Source organism: Pantherophis guttatus, chromosome 12 (genome assembly GCF_059756535.1).
Source record: "Pantherophis guttatus breed Tessera chromosome 12, ASM5975653v1, whole genome shotgun sequence".
Taxonomy (NCBI): domain Eukaryota; kingdom Metazoa; phylum Chordata; class Lepidosauria; order Squamata; family Colubridae; genus Pantherophis; species Pantherophis guttatus.
In genome coordinates, this window is record NC_142074.1 from 4,543,268 (window position 1) to 4,562,235 (window position 18,968).

Here is an 18,968-nt window from a genome sequence, read left to right on the forward strand (position 1 = left end):
ATTTTTCCAAGGACCGGAGGGTGGGGGGAGGAAGGAAGAGATGGGCAGCAAAACTAGATCCTATGCATGCACAGTTTTGCTTGTCCGCTGTTCACCTCCAGCTATGCGGCCTGGTTCCTAACAGGCCACGGACCAAAACTGGTCTGTAACTGAGGAGTTGGGGGACCCCTGGTGGATGAATCAGAGTCAGATCCTGTGCCAGCTTTTAGAACAGGAAGCAAATCTGAAATAGTGGTCAAATAGCAACATCTCAAGATGCAAGTCTAACTTTATATGATGCAGTTAATGATCCCATTTCCTTGGTCACCATAGAAGGCCAAGCTAAAAATGTGGTTGGCTAGTTGGTTGAGCAGCCTATCATCCGAATACAATAGAAGAGAATATTTGTAGATGAATTGTCTGTGGTCCTTGGTGCTCTCTGAGCTTGGTCTTTTTCTTGCAGATGTTTCATTACCCAAACTAGGTAAAATCGTCAGTACTCCTGATTGCATTGATGAGGTTACCTAGTTGAGTAATGAAACATCTGTGAGAAAACAACCAAGCAGAGAGAGCACCAAGGTCTCCACATCTGAACATAACCAGGACTTTTGCCCACAGTGAGTCTATACCTAAATGAGACAACAACCAAACATCCTTTTGGCACTTTCTAGGGACAATGCCCAGAATTTAATCTCTCTTTTTCAATTTTATTTGTCAAAATAACTTTTAAGTATTCCTGGACAATTCACAAACATTGTATGTACAGTAATAAAAATAATTTACTCTCAACAGACAAATGTATAATAGTATACACCATAGAGTTGCAGTGCAATGAAGAGCATTGATTTCTTGTGTCTTTCCTCTCGCTCTCTCCCCCCACCCCACCCCAATAGTCCATAAAGTGCATTGCAAGGCCTTGGGTCAACCAGCATGGAATGATAGCTAGCAAGTGGTGCGTTTCTGATCCCTTTGGGGAATCCGTGTGCACATCTCCCTTCAACAAGGAGCACTGAAGCGAGGTGGGGGGGGGTGGACATTGACTTGCCTGCAGCTTGGCTTCTCCAGGGCCCCTCCCAAGGCAGTAAGGACACAAATGGCAGAACCACATTCTTCTGCCCAGACTTTCCAGAAGTGGTAGGTTTATATGTAAATGGTATGGCAGCTTTCTCTCTTTTCCCAGATGCCTGGGATAGTCACTCTCAAAATTGAGAGTGGTCCCCAAGAGATGCCTGATAAACTGTGGAGGAGAGGGCCAAGGAGGAGGAAGGAAAGAGAAGCTGGTTGGGTTTTGAACACCACTGTAAGGGTGGGCAGGTCAATGACATATACAAAATAGACATCCTTTCAGAAACACACAAAAAATATAAAGCAATGAAGATCTGCTTCTATGATAAAATTCAACTTCAGTTTGCTGTTTCTTTACTTTTTTGGCAAGGTAATTTTCAGCTTTTCAAACTGGGTGCTGAGCTATAAACCTTCTAACCTGAATGCTGGCTAGACCTGATGGGAATTGTGATCCAACACATTTGGAGAGCAATAGGACAAGCACTTTGAGCTAGGGTAGTGCACTCCACCACTACTGAGCATGCTTAGTTCACTTTTTAAAATTACTCTTGTTTAGATTTTGAAAATCTGCAAAGCTCAGCGTTTCCCTTGAGCTGATACCTTCTCTCCCTTCTTTTACTCCTATTGTCCCCTATTGATTAAGGAAGGAAAATCAGAGGCTATTTCTGTAGAGCAAGAATAATGATTTAGTGCAGAGAAAACGCAACTTTCAGGTTGTGTTTGCAAAAAATTGTAAAATATGAAGTTTTGTACCACACACATGAAATTGCACAACTACCACTAGTCACATTTCGGGAGGGCATGCGGAATGATCTTGGGAGACAGGAGGAAGGCCTGCTGCCTATTAGAGGAGGAGGGGAAAACACTTCCAGTCTTGCAAGTTTTGAGAAGGTCCGGAGAAAAAGTACAGCAGGAATATTAGCATTTTTTCAAATTGTAAGGTTATATTAAATAGAATCTTGCAAGACCGAAAGCATTTCTCTTTTCCTCTTCTTTTAGTCTCTGGAAAACTAGGGAAGGTCCCTTAGGAAATGCTTCCTGTGTTTTTTTCTCAACCTGCAGATTGAGCTGCCTCTTATCAACCATTTGCCTGGGCAATATGTCCTCCTCCTGTCTGCCAAGGTCATTCCCACACACCCTCACAGAATGTAATAAGTGACAGGTTTATACAGTATATCAGTAATGGGATTCTTCAGTAACCCTGTTACAACTAACTTGGCCCTAACAAGGACTACTTGTAGCAATAGCAATAGCATTTAGATGTATATACTGTTTTACAGTGCTTTACAGCCCTCTCTAAGCAGTTTACAGAATCAGCCTATTGCCCCCAACAATTTGGCTCTGCATTTTACCCACTTTGGAAGGATGGAAGGCTGAGTCAGCCTTGCGCCTGGTGAGAATCGAACTGCCAAATTGCAGGCAGCCGGCAGGCAGCAGAAGTAGGCTGCAGTACTGCATGCTAATCACTGTGCCACCATGGCTCTTGTACTGACTTACAGCATCTCCAACAATCATTATACTGAAATAACGGTACTGAAGATAGGTGGCAAGTGGTTGTAATGATGGTTGGGTGACACCATGAGAAACTTTGAATCGCTAAAGAGGAAATGGCTGCAAATTCACTGAAATATTATTTTCCCCACCATTGTCTCTTTATGAAATGGCCCCAAGGCATCCCTTTCCACAGTCAAAATAAAACCAAAGACAAGGGGGCAATTTGCTAATTTCACATTCCAGAGAAAATAGATTTGAGCAAAACATGCTCTTCAGACGTGTTACACACATACATTTGTGTTGACAGAACATGCTGGCTAAGTTGAAGGTCCCTCTTTTTCCAAGTGCCTGTTGGGACTTAAATCAAGCTGACAGTTTAAAAGAGGAATGGCCCTCCCTTGAATCAGAATAGCAGACGGGGATGGTGGGCAGAGTAGTTAAGAAGTCATACCAACTACTTGTGGTTTCCGGGTTCTCCCCTTTGCTTTCATTGTAAGACAGCCTACTTTGCCCCCCTGCCTTCATCTCAAAAGTACCTCCAAATACAAAGGGGGTTGCCTTAGTCTCACATAGTGAGACATTATGAATTTAAAGTGCTTTTAGGCCTGTAGCTCCCTAGATGGGTTTGCACTGTTGGGAATGGGGGGAGGAGTCCCTCAACAGACCTTCTCCCCCACCCATGAATTACACAACCTTCTTGAGAGGCGGAGGCAATACTGAAAGATGTGGGGAGGGGGGTTCCTCTGTCTCTGCCCCGCGTTCTAGCTGGGCTGACATGCGCAATACACGCTCCCCCCCCCCAATCACGTTTCCCCCATAAAAACGGGACTCGCGGGGGCGCCTTCGGAGGCCTCCTGCGGCTGCTGCTGCTTGCGGGGAGCTGTCCGACGCCGGAGGTGCTGAAGCGGGATGGCGAGGAGCCCTTTCGGCTGGCTCCAGTCATCCCAACCCGACTCGGCTCATCGCGCGTGAGCCTGTGGGCTGCGTGCGTGCGTGTGTGTTCGTGTGTGCGTGCGTGGCGTGTGTGTGTTTTGAAAGGTGGTTTCGATATTGCATAGCAGAGAAAAATCCGATCGGAGTAAACAAAAAAAAGGGGGGGGGGAGGGACGTCCCTGTTAAACGGCCTACGCTTTCCCCACGGCGGTATTCCGTGCGAAGGAGTGAGCATTTAAATCTTACATTCCAGCTCAAGTCGGAACGGTGCAGCTGATGGGCTGCTTGGGCCGCATTTTCACCCACAAACCACACATACTCCAGCCCCCAAAACTGGGCTTATGTGAAAGAGGGGCAAGACCCCACCACCCATCCTTTATTGCCTTTCTCCCCTCAATTCCCCATCCTGAAGGCAGATCTCACAAGAACTGTCAATCATCCCTCCTGCCAATAAAAGATCACTTAAAAAAAATCAAATCAGGATCCATTCGGTCCCTCCACCCGGCCCACTCCTGAGATCCAGGTTTTACACTAAAGGCGAAGGGACTTTAGCATGAATCAAGAAAAGGCCTTGAGGGCAAAGACCCTCGTTTTGCAATTACTCTCCACTGAATCCGTCGCGGACGGCTCTTTGGCCAACTTGCCGCCTCCTCCTTTGGCAGGGAGCCCCCCCGGCCAAAGTCGGACGCCTCTTGCCTCTGTTGTAGCAAAATCAGATATGAGAAAATAACTGTCTGGAATTGCTTTCCTCTCGACCTCGGGTTTCGTTCCCCAGAAAGGCGGCTGTCGCGTGTTTCTGCTCTGGGTTTTCTTTCCTTCCTCCGGCAGAGACTCCAGAAGGAAACGGGGATGGGGCGGCAGTGGAGGGGAGGGGGCGTGTTGGCTTCCAGCTGCCTCTGGGCCAGCCCACCTCTACACATCACTGGACGTCCTGGGTCGGGAGGCGAAGCCGGCCGGGATGCAGCCGCAGCAAGCCAGCCACAGAGACTTCTGGATCTCGGGGTTGCGGAAAGCATAGACGATGGGGTTGAGGAGCGAGTGGCAGGCGGCCGGCAGGGCCAAGGAGTAGGTGTAGACGGCCGGGTAGGAGGCGTCGGCCACCAGGGAGTAGATGGCGAAGGGCACCCAGCAGAGGGCGAAGGTGCCCAGGATGAGCGAGAGCGTGGAGAGGCCCTTGCGCGTGGAGGTGGCCTGCGCGCTGGCGATGAACTGGTGCTGGACGGCGATCTGCTGGGCGTGCCGGCAGGCGATGCGGCAGATCTGCCCGTAGAGCTGCAGCATCAGGGCGAAGAGGAGCAGGAAGGCCACGGCCAGCACGGCGGCGTTGTCCCTGGTGACCGGGCGCAGGACGCTGCAGGCGCTGGGCTGGCGCAGGCAGTTCCAGCCCAGCAGCGGGAGGAGCCCGACGGCCAGGCAGGCCAGCCAGAGCAGCAGCAGCGAGGCGGCGGTGAAGGTCCGCGTGCGCTCCGAGTGGTAGGTGAGCGCGTTGGAGAGCGACAGGTAGCGGTCCACGGTGATGGCCAGCAGGCTGCAGACCGAGGCCGAGAAGGCGGCCAGCAGCAGCCCCGCCGCGCTCAGCGTGGCCGCTTCGCTGGGCGGCTGCACCAGGTACTGCACGCTGAAGTTGACCACCAGCCCCAGCCCGGCCAGCAGGTCCGCCAGCGCCAGGCTGCCGATCAGCAGGAAAGGCGGCGCCCGCAGGCCGGGCGCGTAGAAGAGCACGGCCAGCACCAGCGCGTTCTCGCCCGCCATCGCCGTCCCGGTGGCGCACAGCGCGATGTCCCAGGGGCTCACCGCGCCCGCCACGGCCAGGGCTGCGGCCTCCTCTCCGGCCGCGGTGGCGGCGGGCGGCAGGTCGACGGCGGGGCTGCCCGCGGCGGCCGAGAGCCGGGTGGGCGGCCAGAGACTGGCTAGCGGCAGCGAAGAGGCGTTGAAGAGCACCAGGAGCCGCTGCTGCTGGTGCTGCTGCTGGCGGAGCTGCTCCTCCATGGCGGCGGCGGCGGCGGCCGGGTTGGGGAACATCGCTGCGGGAGGAAGAAGGCCGGGAGAGTCAGAGGGAGGAGGGGAAGAGGGAGCCTAAACGCCCCGGCCGTCTCCGGGCTCTCTGCGCCTCCGACATCGCCCGCAATGGCAGGCCGAAGCCGCCTCCTGGCTTGAGCACGGGGTTGGACTAGAAGACCTCAAGGTCCCTTCCAACTGTGTGATTCTGTTAAACACCCCTCCCCCCCAGCTCCTTCCCTTGGATCTTTTGCCTTCCAGGTCCTGGGGGGAGGGGTCCTTAAGGAGCCCGTTTTCTACATTGTGATCCGCTCCCTTTTCCTTCACCAGAAGGTAAATTTTGCCCTGGGAACAAGTTCTCCTCCTTTTCCTCTTCCTTTCTTCCTTGGCTTTCCTCCCCTACCGCCCCCTCCCCCCGCGAAGTGTTGGATCGCTCCATGTCTGGGGGGCTGGGATATCTAGTGCAATACTCGGGGAGAGTTGGGGGAGCAGGTATTTCCCCTCCCCCGGAGGATGCAGAGGCGGTGACATCATCCCCAGCTCCGTTTCTAGCTGCAGCCGAAGGGTAGGCAGAGCATCCCACGATGGCCAAGAGCTCCTCGCTGGCTTTCTCCCGAGTTCGGAGCTTAAATCTTGGGTTCGATTTCTTGAATCTGAAGCTGGGGCTTCCCGGGGGCTGGAGGGAGCCTCAGCCTCCTCGCCCCCCCCCCCGCCGCTCTTCCTAAAGCCTCTCCTCACTGCTGAGGCGCGGCGGCGGCTGGAGCGCGGTCGCTGCAAAGGAGCGGCTCTCCTCCTCCCTTCGGATCTACAGCACGGAAAGCGCCGCGTCCGCTCCACCACTGCGGCTGCCGCCCCCTGCCCCGCCTGAGTCTCCGCTGCTGCAACGGACCCGTTGGAAAGCAGGGTTCCTGCCCCGAGAGGCCGCCCGCCCTCGCCCGCCTCGCCCCCAGCCGCTCGGAAGGAGACGCGCTGCTGCCTCTCCCTCCGGCGCCCCATTCCAGGGTCTTTGCCGCCGCCCCCCCCCCTGCACGCAATCCGCGGGTCCTCTGCGAGGGGGGCGGCCCGGGACCAGGCGGCTCGCGCGAGACCCCGCAGCCGGGCGGAGGAAACGGCTGGCGGGTGGGCGAGGCGGCTTTGGCTGGGCGGCTGGTGGGGCAGTGCGAAAGTCCGGAGAAAGGCCAGCCTTCCCTCCGGCCCCACACGCTCCCCTCCACCCGCTAGCCCAACGGCCCCGGCGGACCGGGCTCTCCCTCCACCCGGCGGCGCTTGTGCGGGGATGATGCCCGCACAAGGCTGGCGCGGGGCAGTCTTCCTTCGGGTCCGGGGGGCGAGGGAGGGGCGCTTGCGACGGGCAGCCTCCTTTTTACCTGGAGAGTCTCGGGTCCGGCTTGCTTCCCCGCGCCCCGCTGGCTCAGTCTGGGGCGCAAGCGGCGCGTCCTTCCCGGGCGAGCATGGCCGGCGATCCTGGCACCGGCGGATGGCTGGCAGCCCGCAGCTCTGAATATTCTTCGCCCTTTGGGTTGCTGATAAATCTCCCCTCTGACGTCAAAAGTCTCCGCTTCTATTCATGAGCGGCTCCGAGGCTGTGAATCAGCGGCGCCCGTGATCGGAATAGCAAGCAGGGCGCCTGGCTCGCTCGCCCCCCGCCCGCGCCCTCGAGGTGGACCCAGATGCTCCGGCGTAGGAAGCGAAGCCCCGCCCGGCCCTCTCTGGAATCCCATTCATAACCTGGCTGGGACGCGCCCCCCCTCCCCCCTCCTCCAAGGTCAGCTATGCCAGGCTGGCTTCCTGGAAAACTCTGCCAAAACTGGCCAGGCTGGAATTATCCGCAAGAGAAGCGTCTGTTGGTTTCTTTCTTTCTTTTTCTTTTTTAATTTATATGCCGCCCTTCTCCGGAGACTCAGGGCGGCTTACAATGCATTAAGCAATAGCCTTCATCCTTTTGTATATTTATACAAAGTCAGCTTATTGCCCCCACAAACTGGGTCCTCATTTCACCTACCTTTGAAAGGATGGAAGGCTGAGTCAACCTTGAGCCTGGGGAGATTCGAACCTGCAGAAATTGCAGGCAGCTGTGTTAATAACAGGGTGCATTAAACCACTGTACTATCAAGGCTCTTTCTTTCTTTCTTTCTTTCTTTCTTTTTCTTTCTTTCTTTCTTTCTTTCTTTCTTTCTTTCTTTCTTTCTTTCCTTCCTTCCTTCCTTCTTTCTTTAAGCCTTTATAAAGCCGCCCATCTTATAACCAACTCTGGGCGGCTCTCCTGGTGCGAATGTGCGGTTGATGCCTCCAGTCCTGCGGGAGCGGAGGAGGACTGGGGTTGTTGGGAAGGGAGGAAGCTGCCACCAGCCTTCTCTGGGAAAAGGAGAGTGATTCAAGGGTATTTGGCTTCTTGTTCGGCTTCCCCCCTCCCATCGGTCTCCATCGGCCGATTCCAAGGAAACCCCGCGGGAAGCACAGGTGCGTCAAGCTACAAAATTCCCAGGCAGGAAAAAGTAATTTTGAGGCAAGGCAATCGCGTCTGTGGAAGCCCAAAGGTAGAGATGTAGTAAACTTGTATCCTTCGTGGAGCAATTTCCTCTCCCCCAGACAAATAATTTGAATTAACTTGTGGGATGGGAAAGAATGTGTGTGTGGTTAAGAAAATATTTTTGGGAGGATGGAGAAGCATCTGTCTCTCAGTCTATACATGATAAGACATTGATTATATAGGTATAATGTATACTTTGGCGCAAAGAAACCAAACTTTACACACCCAGTGGCTAAACAGGAAAGGGAGACTTTATTGGCACCTGAAAATATGGACCCAGTTTGTGGCTGCTGTAAAAATGCAAAGTCCCTGCTGGAGATCACTAAGAGGGGAGTTGCAAAACAGCTCACTAAGTTTCTCCTGGCATGATCTGTGCAGATGCAGTCACCAGAAAGGGAGATCTGTTGATCTGGAAAATGATTAATGAATTGGAATCAGTTCATCTCATTCTGCTTCTTGACGTTTGTTTATTCATGTCAGAAGCATCACAATTATAATCAGGCATACTATATGATATAAAATATAAAAATACAAAATTGAAATATGTACAAGTTAAACAGATTTTGCCCAGAAACTACCAACATTAATTGCGTTCTGTCATGGTGCTATGAGGTCTCAAATGTGCACTGATCAGGGCACAAAGGGCAGGTACTGTATATATGTGTCTGTTGTTGTATGCATGTCACCACAATCGTAAAAGGCAGACACAACTGGACAGTCCCATTTGTTTAAAGTGCTTCTGGATACCCCTGTACAATCTATTCAATGATTTCCATACTTCTTGAAGTAGCTGTAGAATGAAGAAATAATGAGGAAAAAAATAGGGAGCAACCAAAAAGGATTTGGAACAGCCAAAGAATAACAAGAAAAGAAGATGGAGCATAGTTTGAAGATGGAGAAGGATGAGTCAAGGTTGTGTATTGTCACAGGATCTGTTTGACTTACATGCTGAACTACTAGGCTAGGAAGAGCAGAAATTTGGGAGAAGCATGAGATATGCTGATAGGACCACTTTGGTGGTTGGGTCCAGTGAAAAGGGATCCTTTCTTGAAGATCAAATGAAGGCTAAAGTTGGTCCACTGCCTTAAAAAACAAAACAAAGGGCATAAAATTTTATCAGTGAGCAAAGTCAACCCAATGCAAACGATCAGAGAACGAATGGAAGAAGTGGCACCTAAAATGTACAGCAGGAATGTCCGCCCTTGACAACTTTAAGACCTGTGGACTTCAACTCCCAAAATTCTGGGACTTGAAGTCCACAAGTCTTAAAATTGAGAAGGGTAAACACCCTGATCTACAGGAAAAGTGACTATAGTCAGGAAATAGAAAGCCATCTGCCATATGGAGAAAAACTATGAAAGAGAAGTCAAAATATTGAAATATGGATACCTCAAACTAACAACAATGGAATATATTGTCAAGAGTATGAATTCTCACATTGAAAGATGGGAGAGCAGAAAGGCTGAATGAAGAAAAGCTCATGGCTTTGAATGGTTGGAGGTACCTTGGACAGCAACAACAATGTTCAATAGCTGATGAAATAAAATCAGTCTGTATGGTGGTAACTCATTGGAAAAATCACAAGTAGTAAAAAAAAAAAAAAGGAGGCAAACAGAAGACAAAGAGACTAGATGCCATCAATGGTGACTCAACAACAGGAGCTTGGAGAAACTCAGAGTAGCTGTAACTCACAAGAAAACCTCTCCCAACCGAGAACCAACACTTGATGGAACCAACGGAGGAGCTGGTGCCTGGGTCTGGCAAAAGCTGGGAAGTATGGAAATCACTGAATAGACTGTGCATGGGTACAACAAGATCTGGAGACACTCTGAACAAATGGGGCTATCTGGTGCCTTTGCGATTGTGGTGACATGCAGACAACAACACATATGTATATCTGCCCTTTGTGTCTTGATCAGAGCACACTTGATTTCATGGCACCATGACAGAATGCAATTAAGGCTGCTAGTTTCTGGGGCAAGATCTGTTTAATTTTTACATATTTTAAATGTTGTATTTTATATTTTAAAAGTTATGTCATATAGCATGCCTTATTTTAATTGTGATGCTTCTGATGCGAATAAATGAAAATTTATTGTTTTAGTGGCAGTTTATTGATTGATTAGTTTTGTGACCTTATCAATAAAATAATAAAGTAAAATAAAGTCATGAAAACTGAACCACAATATTTTAATGGCTGTTTTCAATTCTAGTCAGCATTCTTTAAATCCCAGTTGCCTGGGAGGAAAAAAAAAGGAAGAAAGGGATAACCTTCCTTTCTCAACAGGATTCTGAGCTTCTTGGATGCATCCAACTGATTCATTTTCTGAAGGCTGACCAGATGGGCTCCTGCTCTCACCCAGCCTCAGGCCCTTTCTCTTGTTCTTAACCAAACATTGAATCCTGAACCAATATATAATTTTAAACAATTATATATTCCTAAATCTATAGTGGGAATAGATGTCTCGGGACAACAAAGGTTTTAATAAATAACTTGGGTATTGGATTTTTTTTAAAAAAAAAAAGGTAAAAGAGACATTTTAAAAAGGGGGAAATGGAAGAATTTTCCACTTCAGGCTCTTGGCTGGAATTCATGAGAAACTTGCAAAATACAAATAATCTTTTATTAGTACAGAAGGGTGTTGCAGGCCCTTCCCACATTTCCTCAGAAAGAAATAAGGAAATATTGGAAAGGTCTCAATTTGTATATATTCCAGCTATTTATGTCCCTCTTCCTCCTCCTCCTCCTCCTCCTCCTCCTCTCCAAGTGATGTGATATGCTGCACGAAAATAGTTATGAATGGAAAAACAAAGAAGGAGAACTACTGACATCCTCCAGGTTGTAGCACCTGGGAAACCATTTTATACCTCCAAATAGGGGTCTTAAGGTCTCTGAGGTTTAGCATCGCTCTTTTGCCTTTTAAATCTTCCATCTTTAAGTTCATTTTAAAACTTACCCTCATTTCATTGCATCACCAGCCATATTGTAGTATTTAGAGGCTGGGGAAAATAGAATTTTGTTTTATCTGCAAGAGTTTTTGAATTTGACCTTTTTATTTAATTAAAATTAAGCAAATGAAATGGTGTTTAAAAGCAAGTGAAAGCAAACAAAGAAGAATCAGTCTTAAAATGTGTTTCCCCAACCCAGAAACTTGGTGGCTATGTTTAAAAACTTCTGTTCATGAATATTCAAAGGCTTTCAACTCTGTGCGCAATGCTACACATGTCTTTAATTTTAGCATATTTAACCTGCTTGCATAAGAAAGCAGGTTGCTAGTAACTTCATATTTTGGAGGGATTGGAACCAACATCAATTTCTTTTTTCATATCTTCACAATTCTTATAAATAGAATTCTAGAGCACATTTCATATTTTTAGATTGGAATGGGATTCTGCATTTTCTCTCAAAGGTACCACACAGTGCATAAGCAGTTCTGTATATCCAATATTTAAAGAATTCAGAAGACTGAAAATGACAGCCAATTAGCTGTTAGACATACACTTTTATGCACCATCACATACAGTTTTGAATCCAGACTCCTGGAGCTAGATTTGAAGGACTATCAAGAAACAGTCAATATGGACTGAAATAAGTCACTTCTAAGCAACTGGCAAGAAAGAGGAGTAACAAGTAGCAATGAAATCATAAGTGATCGTAAATATTATATATTGCAATACCGAAATGCATAGTAATATTGCAGGTTGCAGGAATTGGGTCTGTCTAGTCTAGTGAAAAGAAGGACTAGGGGAGACATGATAGCAGTGTCCCAGTATTTGAGGGGCTGCTACAAAGAGGAGGGGGTCAATTTATTTTCCAAAAAGCACCAGAAGGCAGAAGAAGAAGCAACAGATGGAAACTAATCAAGGAGAGAAGCAACCTGGAATTAAGGAGAAACTTCCTGACAGTGAGAGCAATCAACCAATGGAACAGGTTGCCTTCAGAAGTTGTGGGTGCTTCATCCCTGGAAACTTTTAAGAAGAGACTGGACAGTCTGGAATGGTAAAGGGTCTCCTACTTGAGCAGGGGGTTGGACCTCCAAGGCTCCTTCCAACTCTGTTATTCTGTATTTCTGCATTTCTGTGTTAATTGTATTACGTGCACAGTGGACTGAAGATCTCTGACAGAAGTAGAGAGTTGATTTATTAGGGAAGACCTACAATCAGTGAGGGTTAGTATTGTCCACCTCTTGAAGGTGAGGAATTGAGAATCAAAATTCCTGAAATTTTCAAATCAAATCAAAATCTCTCTTCGAGGGAAGAGAGATCCTGAAGAGGATTGGATCCACCTGATGAGGATAGATGGAGAAGAGATTGTCAGATGGACCTGCTCAGTGTAAGGTGACCTTACTTACTTCTGGACGGAAAGAGATGCCCTCAGATGTGGTGCTCTTGTTGCTCATACAAGTAGTTTAGTATCTGGCACTTTTTGCATTCCAGATTGTCAATGAAAGGTGTTCTCTGACAGTTACCATGAGAGTGTCTGTCAGCCAAAACAAAAATCTGGGCCAAGCAGTCAGTGGACGTGAGGTTATGTGTGTTGGTGTTTTAAGGAGTATATCCACTTCTCATCCAAGCTGTGCCATATCTGTCATCGGACATTGGCGATCATGTTGGCAATTCTATCTTTGTCAACAGCCATATGAAAAAGTGCTGCTGAGTTTTGTTCAAACCAGTCCTAAGGTTTTGTTCTTCTTCTGCCTGGACCTCATTTGCCTTCAATCTTTCCCTGGAGGATTAAGTGAAGGATGCCGTATTTTTCTGGGTGTCGCATCACATGTCCGAAATATTCTAACTTTCGCTTTTTAATGGCTTTGATTATTTCCCTTTGCTTTCCCAGGCGGCTTACTAAAATGTGGAGGCAGCAGGAGAGAACATTTAATGACCACCACACTAGAAATAATATAGTAAAGAAAACAGAACAATGAAAGGAATTAAATAAAATGGAAGCCGTTAACTATGATAAGGTCTTCCAGAGCAGGGGTCTCCAACCTTGGCATCTTTCAGACTTGTGGACTTCAACTCCCAGAATTCCTCAGCCAGCACTGGCTGGCTGAGGAATTCTGGGAGTTGAAGTCTACAAGTCTGAAAGTCTGAAAGTTGCCAAGGTTGGAGACCCCTGTTCCAGAGGTCAACTCATGATATGTGGGACAATCCACCACCTAGAGGCCTTGAAGACCATCCTTGGAGATTCAATGGCACCCTATCCTGAGAAGTCTTTCAGACCACATGGCGCCTCCTAGTGGTCAATGAGCTGAAATTGAGTGGCAAAGTCCCCACTTTCTTTCCCCACAAAGGAAGACAAAGTCAGGAATTTGTAACTAAATGCCCCTCCCCCTCAATTCAACTATAATAAAATGGGAAGAGGGGGAATTTTGGTTATTTCCCTTCCAGGGATGCTGTCACACCTGCTGGAGAGAGAGAAGAGGAGAGGGGATAAAGAAGGAAGGAAGGAAGGAAGGAAGGAAGGAAGGAAGGAAGGAAGGAAGGAAGGGGGTCCCAATGCACAACTATTGCTGATCTTTCTTTAGAAGCAAATACAGGTGATGAATTACTGTAAACCAACAAGGTTACTAAGAAACATGAGGGAGTTATTAATAGAATCAGAGAAACCTTAAGATTTGGAGAAAATAAAAAAAGCCATGGCAACATTAGTAGCCCAGTTGTAAGGACTGAATATTCTTGGTGGGGGGAGATAATGGAGGGCCTATCCTGGAAGGGCAATGAAACTCTGACGAACATGGCAGAAGACAATAGTTCCAGCTGATCAGAAGGTTTACTTCACTTCGACATAAAAAAAACAAACAAGTGGATCATTCCCCTCAGCTGAAAGTTTACTTTACAATTACAGTACAGTACAAAATGTTAGCTGCAAAAAATCCATTAATATTTTGAATATTGTGGAAGCTGAAAGGGCTACATCCAGCAGATAGATTCAAAACCAGCCCTCCTTTCCAACATCTATGAAAGACAAAACACTGTTTTGAATTTTGCAACTGAAGGAATAAAAATTTGTACAAATGGGTTGGGGGGGAAGCAAGTCACTCAATGAATCTGAATTAGGGCTAAATTTAAATAAGAAATCAAAGGCAAAACCAACAGCATCATAGAGATATGGAGAGAGAGAAACCGAATCAAACAACATTTGATTCATGGCTGCTCTGTTACTGGAATTGCAAAGTGAAGAGGGCATTGGGCTGAAACAGTCCCTGTGAATTAATTTTACCCCATTACACTTCTCTCTCAGACGTTCATGCCGCTTTGGGAAGCATTTACCCCTTATCACGAGAAACCAGATGCGTGGCACTCTCTCTCTTTCCAAGGAGATCACAATGGATGATTGCCATAGCAACAAGTAATTGCCTGTATTCAGTCACTGACTCATCAGACACGATTCTGTTGGAAGTGAAGATGAACTATGACATACAACTCAAAGTTGGCCTTCTTTGGGGGTCTCCAGAAAGGCATTGGATGTTTTTGCTCTTCACCTCTTGACTCCTTGGAGGCAGCAGAATTAGTGGAAAAAAAATAAAAAGAACATAGAATCATAGGGCAGGAAGGGACCTTGGAGGTCCCTGCTCATGCAGAAGACACTATACCATTTCAGCCTTAGCAGAAGCAAGAAACAGACTCCTTGTCACACAAAAAAACCTCTTTACTTACCTCTTGTGAATTAATTACATTCATCCACCAAAAAGTCCAGGCAAGAGTCCTTCAACTGCAGCAACAGACCTTATTAGTTCCTTGCGAAAATTCCCAGGCCGTGAGCTCCCAGCGAAAGGCTGCAAATTAAGTTCTGGCAAGCAGTCTTTGATGCACAAAACACAATGAGCAAAATCTTCAGAAATACGAACTGTTGTCTCCAACGACAACCACTCCCCTTTCCTTCTATTTATTCCCCAGCCAGGGAGGGGCCATTCAGCGTCCACGTGTGCCTTGCTTCCCGAGTCGACTCCTTGCCCTCCATTGTTCACCTCTCCTAACTGTTCTGCGCACACGTGTATCTGGAACAGGCCCCAGCTGTTCCTCCTCCTCACTCATATCAGCCTCCAAAGGCAGCTGCTTCTCCGGTGGCTGAGAAATGTCGGACGGCCCTGCCTCTATCTTGAGCATCCAATGCAGAGCATCCATCAGAGCCTTCCCCAGACTCCAGAACTGGCCCAAGTTCCTCCCCAACCTCCTCATTGTCCGAGTCTGGTGGGCCACAACAAAGTGGCTGTCCAGTTTCTTCTTAAAAACCTCCAGTGATGGAGCACCCACAACTTCCAGAGTCAAACTATTCCACTGATTAATTGTTCTCACTGTCGAGAAAGTCCTATTATTATTTCTAGGTTGGGTCTCTCTCTGATGATCTTCCACCCGTACAGTAATTTCTTGTCCTGTCCTCAGGTACTTTGGATAATAAATTGACTCTCTCTTCTTTGTGAAAGCCCCTCAAGTACTGGAAGACTGCTATCATGTCACCCTTAGTCTTTCCCTTCATTAGACTAGACGTATCCAGTTCCCACAACCATTCTTTATGCATTTTAGCCTCCAGCCCCCTGAACAAACATCTTTGTTCTTCTCTGCACACTTTCTAGGGTCACAGCATCTTTTCTGTATCGTAATAACCAAACTTGGGTGCAGTATTGCAAGTGTGGTATAAAGCAGTACTATCACTTCATGTGATCTTGATGCTATCCCTCTGTGGATGCAGTCTAGGACTGCATTGGCTGTTTTGGCAGCTGCAGCACTCGGCTGGCTCATGCTTAAGTGGTTGTCTATTAGGACTCCTAGATTTCTCTCACAGTTAATACATTTAGAATAACAGAGTTGGAAGGGACCTTGGAGGCCCCTTGTTGAGCCAGGCTGAGCCAGGTACTGCCTATTCTGTACCTGTGGATTTGGTTTTTCCTGCCTAAGTGCAGAACTTGTAGCAATGCGGTTCTGTAAAAAAAGAAAAACTATCTGCAAACAGTCAACATTCTATATTGACTTAGCAATGTTTTTAAGTTTACAAAAAACAAGCACAGAAACCCACGTATGGCTTAAAAATAAAAATAAAAAGTGGGACTCTCAGTGAAAAATGGTGTTGGCGTAGTTAACAGAATAACAGAATTGGAAGGGACCTTGGAGGTCTTCTAGTCCAACCCCCTGCTCAAGCAGGAGACCCTCTTCTATTCTGGACAAGTAGCTGTCTAGTTTCTTCTTAAAAGCCTCCAGTGAGGGAGCACCCACAATTTCTGCAGGTTGTTGTGATGTGAGGACCCTTTTCACCAATTCTCATGGACCTCAACTTAGAAGACGGCAGGATTCCAAGCAACCTTCTTTCAAAATTTCCAGTTAGATGGAGAAGAGAAATATTAAGTGAAATGTTGTATCCAGAGAATAGCTAGAGGATGGATATTCCCATCTGTACTTGGAATGGAAAGCTTTACTTTGTTTGATAGAAATTTTATTAAAAATTACAGTTGCAAAGATAAGAAGTGATACAAACTAGAAAAAGTAAAAGGATAAAAAAAAAATAGAATGTACAGAAAAGAAAAAAAATAGTAAGAAAAATAGAAAAGTACAAATATAGTAAACAAATATATAAAAGACATGATTTCCTCCTTCATCACAACAAATATAAACAATTTTAATAAGTGAAACAGCTTCTCTCCAGACACAAGGCCTGGACTCTTCTTCCCATGTCCCATTTCTTATATATAAAGAAATCCATGAAGCCTCATCATTTCAGTCCCACTGTCAGAAAAAAAAAACCATGAATGGTTACTAGAAATAACAACATATCTATTTTAATTTTGATCAACGAAATCAACTTTGTATTCCTTCCTTTTACTTTTAATGATCATGACCTTTAATCCCTTCAAATAAAGTCCTAGAATTTGATTTTTTTCATTTTTTTCTTTATCCTTTCTCATAAAATTATTCAAAGCTTTAATAGGCCTCTTTTGTAAATCCTGTAAAGGAACATTATCCAGGCCACTCTTTTTTAAAAAAAAATGTGCATCCCATTTTAATTATTAAGATATTAGCCTGTTTGGAGCTGCATTGGGTGTAGAATTCCAGATAGTGACCTAGATTTTATGTACAATTGAATATGGAGTTTGGCATTCGGTTTTTCCTTGTTTCTGTATTTCCCTTTGGCTTCTTCTGTTGTGTTCATCCTGTACCTTGATAACTTTTGAGATCATGTGTTATTTTATTTTTATATATCCATGCACAGCAAAAGAGAAACAAAAATTGAAACCTTGCCACTGAATTATAATTTTTAATTTTTTAAAAAATTTGATTTATATGCCGCCCTTCTCCGGAGACTCAGGGCAGCTTACCATGCGTTAAGCAATACAATAGTTGCATTGTAAATTGTAATTTAACCGAGGAAGGAATTTTTACATACATGAAGAAGAACCATACCATACCAAACCATATGATCAATTAATTTTATTTCGCTCATAGACCAGCAGAGAATAGCATAACAATTATATTAAAATAGGAATAAAAATAAAATAAACTATGGTATATTAACTAACCATACTAACTCTGTTGAATTAATCCCTGCAAGTCACATTTCCTCACTTCTTCTCTTGGAGATGTTCAAAGGGACCTCTGTTGGCCACATATTCAGTGCAACTCAGAGGTGTCTGCAGAATGAAGTCAAAACAGTCAAGATGGTGGTGACAGCTGCTATTTGGATTTTTTGGGACCTTTTGGATGACCCTGGTTGCATAATAGACATGCCTAATAAACATGCATAGGAAAAATGGTCCATCACTTACCTGTGGCTCAAGCTCTACCTGCCAAAAAATGATCTTCCTCACCCTCGCTGCTTTCTCCATTGATGGTGATGAAACATTGTTACATCTTTGCTATTGTATTTTATAATAATGCCAACAATTTTAACAATCACCATTGTGCTTGGAAAAGGAATATATTATGAATAAATTATCGCCATAAATCCGATTGTATTTTACGAGGATATTATGTGGATGGTGATAATAGTTTGGTGATTATGATTATGCTAATTTCATTGGGGAACAGATGGCTTATTCAGTTAAATAAATGTATGTGTGTTAAACAGGTAATTGTGCTTAGTGACTCAGATTGTCCTTAAAACTGCAGCAAATGTACAGGTAGTCCTCAATTTATGACCACAATTGAACCCAAAATTTATGTTGCTAAGTGAAAAATTTGTTAAGTGATTTCTGCCCCATTCTACGACTTTTCTTGCCAAGTTGTTAAGTGAATCATTGCATTTGTTAAGTTAGTAACATCATTGTTAATTGAATCTGGCTTCCCCATTGACTTTGCTTGTCAGAAGGTCTCAAAAAGTGAGCCTGGGACACTGCAACCATCATAAATATGAATCTGAATTTTGATCCCATGACTTACGCAATGGTCGTAAGTATGAAAAGTGTCATTGGTCACTTTTTTCAGTGATGTTGTAACTTTGAATGGTCATTAAATAAACTGTTGTAAGTCGAGGACTACTGCAAGTTTCAAAACATCTTCTTGGAGATTGATTGGAGGATGGGGGAGGGGGCAGCAATGGGAAGTGCCTCAGGAGAAATGGTTTTCAATTGGGGAATTGACGCACAAATTTCAGTTCTGGTTTTGCTTCACTGCAAATCACCTGATTTCTAATAAAACGGTACCTTTTGCAACAAATGGAGCCAAGGATAAGCAGAGTTTGCTTCAGCCACAGCTTGCCTCATAAACATAAGTCTCTAGGGAAATCGGGCCCTAGGTTTCTAATTATCATTGCCATCTAGCAAATGTTTTGAACATTAAACCTGGACAATTCAGAAATGGAAGCTCAAAAAACAGAAGGAGAGGAACAGGGAAAGGAATGGAACTGGTAGTTTTAAGGGCTGTCTTGATCAAGTATAAATTCCTTCTGAGCCTTTTTGAGGTATCAAGTGTAAACATTCTGTGTGTGTGTGTGTGTGTGTGTGTATTGAGAACTATCATTTAGTTGCAAGCAGGAACA

At 45.8% G+C, this 18,968-nt stretch overlaps 1 protein-coding gene across 1 annotated transcript; it reads right to left on the reverse strand.

Moving 5' to 3' along the window:
- Positions 1–633: 633 nt before the first annotated feature.
- LOC117675999 (G protein-coupled receptor 12-like) lies at positions 634–7,101 on the reverse strand. The gene is made up of 2 exons (XM_034435105.3): positions 6,837–7,101; positions 634–5,495 (listed from the first exon to the last, which is right to left on the reverse strand). The coding sequence occupies exon 2, from the start codon at positions 5,491–5,493 to the stop codon at positions 4,384–4,386; it is 1,110 nt and encodes a 369-aa protein (XP_034290996.1). The 5' UTR covers positions 5,494–5,495; positions 6,837–7,101; the 3' UTR covers positions 634–4,383.
- Between the last annotated feature and the right edge of the window lie 11,867 nt (positions 7,102–18,968).

Coding starts and splice junctions, on each gene's coding strand:
- LOC117675999 (XM_034435105.3), bottom strand. CDS start 5,493: ATGTTCCCCAACCCGGCCGCCGCCGCCGCCGCCATGGAGGAGCAGCTC.